The 7,308-nt window shown below is 51.4% G+C and overlaps 1 protein-coding gene across 1 annotated transcript in view; it reads left to right on the forward strand.

Moving 5' to 3' along the window:
* The window catches only part of LOC143275071 (nitric oxide synthase-like), a 142,274-nt gene that overhangs the window by 106,242 nt on the left and 28,724 nt on the right, over positions 1-7,308 (forward strand). Inside the window, exons 17-19 of the mRNA XM_076579135.1 lie at positions 548-676; positions 4,531-4,705; positions 5,954-6,180. Coding sequence (XP_076435250.1) covers positions 548-676; positions 4,531-4,705; positions 5,954-6,180 — 531 coding nt within the window. The remainder of the gene's footprint in view (positions 1-547; positions 677-4,530; positions 4,706-5,953; positions 6,181-7,308) is intronic.

Consider the following 7,308-nt stretch of genomic DNA (forward strand, 5'->3'; position numbering starts at 1 on the left):
CCTCCTCCTCCTCCTCCTCCTCCTAGCACCCTACATGAGCTAATATTAAAACGAAACGGTTGGGATTACTTTACCACTGCTGTAAACATCCTGTCTTCTGCTTGCCCCTCCCGCCACCTCCTCCTCCTGATTCTCTCATCATCTCCTCCCCTTCCTGTTCATCATCCTTCCCATCTTCCTCCTCCTCCTCCTCCTCCTAATTCTCTCATCATCTCCTCCCCTTCCTGTTCATCATCCTTCTCCTCCTCCTCCTCCTCCTCCTCCTAATTCTCTCATCATCTCCTCCCCTTCCTGTTCATCATCCTTCTCATCTTCCTCCTCCTCCTCCTAATTCTCTCATCATCTCCTCCCCTTCCTGTTCATCCTCCTTCTCCTCCTCCTCCTCTTCCTCACAATTCTCCCCCACTTCCTCCTCTTCATTCTCCCCCCCGTAGTAAAAGTTTCGATCATTGAAATGTGACGGCTGGAATTTACTTACCACTGCTGTAAACATCCTGTGTTCTGTTTCCCAACCAAAAAAAAAAACAAAAAAAAAAAACACATACAGCGCCAACTTCTCGTCCTCTTCCTACATCCGCATGAGTGTGTCGAGTGACCGAGGCAGCCGCACTGACGACAAGGAGACCAACGAGGACGATAACCTCACCATGGAAACGGGCCCGCTTGGGAACGTTAGGTATTTCATATTTGTGTGTGTGTGTGTGTGTGTGTGTGTGTGTGTGTGTGTGTGTGTGTGTGTGTGTGTGTGTGTGTGTGTGTGTGTGTGTGTGTGTGTGTGTTGTGAGGGGAGGGAGTTTGTGTGAAGGGGGTGGGGGGTCAGGGGCAGGGGGGGATTGTGTGTGGGGGAGCAAGGGGCGGAGTGGGGACGTGGGTAGGGTGTGTGTGTGTGTGTGATATGGTGTGTGTGCGTGCGTGTGTGTGTGTGTGCGTGTGTGTTTGTGTGCGCGTGCTCGCGTGAGTGTGTGTTTATATATGTGTGTATTTTTTTTTGGTGTGTATCTGTGTATAGAGTGAAAGGTGGGGGTGGGAGGGGGTAAAAATCTCCATCCACTTATCTACTCGAAGTTATGGCCGTGTTGCCTCTCGTGTCAGTACAGCGCGAAGCGGTGACTTCATGTGTGTAGCCGAGCGCTCAGCTGGCTTCACGACAAGCTTTTCACTTGCTCGCGGCGTTAGTTACGCTGACATTCCAGTGTGTGTGTCTCCACTGCAAGTTTGCGCCACGTGTCACTGCACTGTTTTTTGTTGTTGTTTTTTTTTTTATGTAATAACTTTGGTAGATAAACCAGTGGCAGATTTCAATCAAGACTCAACATTTGGCATGCCGTGGGGGCAAGTATTACTCGATTTCATCGAAGATACACGGTCACAGTTCAGAAACTATCACCAGTTAGGCCGGATACGAGAAACAATATAGCCTCCAGTTGGCTTCAGCTTTCCTGGCCAATGAGCTATCCATGTATTTTTAGAACAGTGGATCAAATCTCACAATCACCAGGATTTTCTCTCCTCCCTTCCTCCTACTTGACCTTGAGTGGTTATTTGCACGTGGGTTATTCGGATGAGACGAGGCAAGCTGTATAGCATGCACTTAATTAACGCACGTAAAAGAACCCACGGCAACGAAAGAAACAATCCACGTTGATACAAAAAACAAAATGCACTTGTAGGCAGAGACAAAGAAAAAGTAAACGTGGGTCTGCACTGCAGCGGCTCGAACTCCACACAGTGAAATCTCTTGCGACAAAAGAGTAGTCCAGTCCAATACAATACAATACAATACAATACAATACAATACAATGCCATGTCATGCGAAGCGATGTAATGCAATGCAGTGTGACGCAACGCAACGCAACACAACACAACACAACACATCACCACACCACACACCACCACAACGCCACACCAGAACACACCACACCAACACCACACTACACTACACAACACAACACCACACAAAACACAACGCCACCACACAAGAACAACACACAACACCTCAACAACATCCCACCACAGGACACAACACCACACCACACCACACAACACAAAAAACGACACAACTTACACACCACGCAGCACCACACCACACCACACCACACCACACTACACCACACCACATCACTCCACACCACACCACACCACTGCACATCACATCACATGACACCACACCACACCACGCAGCACCACACCACACCACACCACACCACTGCACATCACATCACATGACACCACACCACACCACACTACACCACATCACACCATACCACACTGCTGCACACCGCACCACACCACACCACTGCACATCACATCACATGACACCACACCACACCACACTACACCACACCACACCACACCACGCCGCTGCACACCACACCACCACCACACAACATAACACCCCCCCCCCCCCGACACACACACACACACACCACCACCACCACTCTACACACCACACAACAGCATCCCACACAACACCACCCCATATCACGCCACACCACACCCCACACACCCCGCACCACCACCACCACCACCATCACCCCACCACCCCCCACAACCTCCACAACACCACACACCACAATCACACCACCACCTCAACCACCCCTACACCCACACAACCCCCACAACACACCACACCACAATCACACTACCACCACCACCACCCCACCACCCACCACAACGCCCACAACACAACTCACCACAATCACACCACCACCACCACCACCACCACTACACCCCCCACAACCTCCACAACACAACACACCACACCACAATCACACCACAATCACACCGCCACCACCACCCCTACACCCCCCACAACCCCCACAACACAACACCACACACCAAAATCACACCACCACCCCTAAACCCACCACAACGCCGACAACACACCACACCACAATCACACCACCACCTCCACCACCCCTACACCCACCACAACCCCCACAACACAACACACCACAATCACACCACCACCTTCACCAGCCCTACACCCACCACAACCCCCACAACACAACACCACACACCACAATCACACCACCACCACCACCACCACCACACCACCCACCACAACGGCCAACAACACAATACACCATAATCACACCACCACCACCACCACCCCTACAACCATCACAACCCCCACAACACAATACAACACACCACAACACACCACAATCACACCACCACCTTCACCACCCCTACACCCACCACAACACACCACAATCACACCACCACCTCCACCACCCCTACACCCCCCACAACCCTCACAACACAACACAACACACCACAACACACCACAATCACACCACCACCTCCACCACCCCTACACCCCCCACAACCCCCACAACACAACACCACACACCAAAATCACACCACCACCCCTAAACCCACCACAACGCCCACAACACACCACACCACAATCACACCACCACCTCCACCACCCCTACACCCACCACAACGCCCACAACACCACACACCACAATCACACCACCACCCCTACACCCACCACAACGCCCACAACACACCACAATCACACTACCACCTTCACCACCCCACCACACCCCTACACCCTCCCACAACACAATACACCACACCACACCACAATCGCACCACAATCACACCACCACCTCCACCACCCCTACACCCCCCACAACCCCCACAACACACCACACCACAATCACACAACCACCTTCACCACCCCACCACACCCCTACACCCCCCACAACACAACACACCACACCACACCACAATCACACCACAATCACACCACCACCTCCACCACCCCTACATCCCCCACAACACACCACACCACACCACACCACAATCACACCACCACCTCCACCACCCCACCACACCCCTACACCCCCCCACAACCCCCACAACACACCACACCACACCACAATCACACAACCACCTTCACCACCCCACCACACCCCTACACTCCCCACAACACAACACACCACACCACAATCACACAACCACCTTCACCACCCCACCACACCCCCCACAACCCCCACAACACACCACACCACAATCACACAACCACCTTCACCACCACCCCACACCCCCCACACCCCGCAACACAACACACCACACCACAATCACACAACCACCTTCACCACCCCACCACACCCCTACACCCCACACAACACAACACACCACACCACAATCACACCACCACCTCCACCACCCCACCACACCCCTACACCCCCCACAACACAACACACCACACCACAATCACACCACAATCACACCTCCACCACCACCCCACCACACCCCTACACCCCCCACCCCCACAACACAACACACCACACCACAATCACACAACCACCTTCACCACCCCACCACACCCCTACACCCCCCACAACACCACACACCACACCACAATCACATCACCACCTCCACACCACACCACAATCACACAATCACACAACCACCTTCACCACCACCCCACCACACCCCTACACCCCCCACCCCCACAACACAACACAACACACCACACCACAATCACACCACCACCATCAATTTTCCTCACAGGTACTCGGTGTTCGCCCTGGGGTCCAGGGCCTACCCTCACTTCGCGTCCTTCGGCCACTACATGGACACCATCCTCAACGAACTGGGCGCCGAGTGCATCCAGAAGATCGGGGAGGGCGACGAGCTGTGTGGCCAGGAGCAGTCCTTCCGGACCTGGGCCGAGGCCGTCTTCACGGTGAGGCAGTGGTGGTGGAGTGGTGGTGGTGGCCTAGGGGGTAACGCGTCCGCCTAGGAAGCGAGAGAGAATCTGAGCGCGCTGGTTCGAATCACGGCTCAGCCGCCGATATTTTCTCCCCCTCCGCTACTAGACCTTGAGTGGTGGTCTTGGACGCTAGTCATTCGGATGAGACGATAAACCGAGGTCCCGTGTGCAGCATGCACTTAGCGCACGTAAAAGAACCCACGGCAACAAAAGGGTTGTTTCTGGCAAAATTCTGGAAAAAAAAATCCACTTCGATAGGAAAAACAAATAAAGCTGCACACAGGAAAAAAAGACACAAAAGAATGGGTGGCACTGTAGTGTAACGACGCGCTCTCCCTGGGGAGATCAGCCCGAATTTCACACAGAGAAATCTGTTGTGATAAAAAGAAATACAAATACAAAATATAAATAGAAAACAATTCTGTCCTACTCTATTCTGTCCCATCCCCGTTCTGTTCCAGGCGGCCTGCGAGACGTTCTACCTGGAAGACGATGTCAACGTTCAATTCTGTTCTATTCTCTACTGTAATGTACTGTTTTCTGCTCTGCTCTAATCTACTCCAGGCGGCGTGCGGGACGTTCTGACCTATTCTATTCTATCCTTCTCTATCCCATCCCCATCCCTGTTTTATCTCTGCTCCCAGGCGGCGTGCAAAGACGTTCTGCCCGGGAGAGGATCTCAACGATCTATTCCATTCCATACTATTCTATCCTATTCTATCCCACTCTGCTCTGTCCCACTCCCATCCCCACTCTACTCTCTCCCAGGCGGCTTGCGAGACATTCTGCCCTGGAGACGATCTCGGTGATCTGTTCCATTCTATACTATTCTATCCTATTCTATTCTATCCTATCCTCTCCTATTCTATCCTACTCTGCTCTATCCCCTCCTCATCCCCATTCTGCTCTGCTCCCAGGCGGCGTGCGAGACGTTATGCCCGGGAGACGATGTCAGTGTTTTATTTCATTCTGTCCTACTCTACTCTATCCCACTCTACTCTATCCCATCCTATCCCATCCCCAATCACCGTTCTATTCTATTCTACTCTCTCCTACCACTCTACTCCCAAAGGCGGCCTGCGAGACGTTCTTCCTGAGGGGTTTGGGGGAGGGGGGGGGGGGGCGATGTCAATGATCTTTCCGATTCTATCCTACTCTATCCCATCCCTTTTTTTTTTTTCTTTTTTTTTTTTAATTTAATCTTCCACTCTACTCTCAAAGGCGGCGTGCGAGACGTTCTGCCTGGGGGACGACGTGAACATCAGCGAGGCCACGGGCGCCCTCTCCAACACGGACCACAGCTGGACCCCCAACCGGTTCCGCCTGACGCCCCTGCCCGAGGGGACCAAGGGCGCGGACGTCTGCAGGGCCTTGGGGAGGCTGCACGGGAAGACGGTGCTCCCGTGCCGCCTGACAGAGCGGCTGCAGCTGCAGAGCGCGGATTCCACGTGCGTTGGTTAAGGGGGGGGGGGGGGGGTGATGGGAGTGGGGGGGTGGAGAGGGAGGGGTGGGAGGGAGGGAGGGAGGGAGAGAGAGAGAGAGAGAGAGAGAGATGATGTTGTTGGTGGTGGTGCTGCTGCGAGTGTGTGTGTGTGTGTTTCTCGTTTATTTGTTTGTTTCTTTATTCTTTCTTTCTTTCTTTATTCATTCATTCATTCATATTATATATATATATCTATCTATATATATATATATATATATATATATATATATATATATATATATATAATTTATTTATATATATATATATATATATATATATATTATTTATCTCTATATTTATTTAATTATTTATGTGTCTATTCATTTTATCCTTTTCTCTGAGGGGGAGGTGCGGTTTGGTTTGGTGGTGGTGGTGGTGGGTTGTGGGTGGTGGTGGGTTGTGGGTGGTGGTTGCATGGTTCAGGGTGGTGAGAGTGTTGGAGGGTGTGTGTGTGCGTGCGTGTGTGTGTGTGTGTGTGTGTGTGTGTGTGTGTGTGTGTGTGTAGTGTAGTGTAGTGTAGTGTAGTGTAGTGTAGTGTTTGATTGTGTTAGTTTACGTGTGTTCGTGTCTCTGTGTGTCTGTGTTGTTGTTTTTTTCAACAACAACAACAACAACAACAAAAACAAAACAGACAAATGAAAGATTTTCATAGAAAGAAGAAGAAGAAGAAGAAGAAGAAGAAGAAAATCAGTTTGTGACTGTGTATCTTCAGTGTACGTTATCGGGCTGGCCCAGTTAGCCAATACAAAGCACTTCAAGAAAGCGAAAGGTCAACAAAAACCAGACCTTAAGAAAGGGGAAGGAGAAGAACAACAAAAACAACAAAATAAATAAACAAAACAACTGAGTATTGACATTTGATCTGTAGACAAACAACAACTGTCTTCATTTGCTGGCAGCCTGTCGGTGAATCATCTTCATTGCTGTAGACGTCTCTCTCTGTCTGTCTGTCTCTGTCTCTTACTCTCTCTGTCTCCGTGTGCGTGTCTCTCTTTCTCTTTCTCTGTGTCTCTCACTCTTTCTCTGTGTCTCTCACTCTCTCTCTCTCCCTCCCTCCCTCCCTCCTCTCTCTCTCTCCCTCTCTCTCTCTCTC

Source organism: Babylonia areolata, chromosome 29 (assembly GCF_041734735.1).
Source record: "Babylonia areolata isolate BAREFJ2019XMU chromosome 29, ASM4173473v1, whole genome shotgun sequence".
Lineage (NCBI taxonomy): Eukaryota > Metazoa > Mollusca > Gastropoda > Neogastropoda > Buccinidae > Babylonia > Babylonia areolata.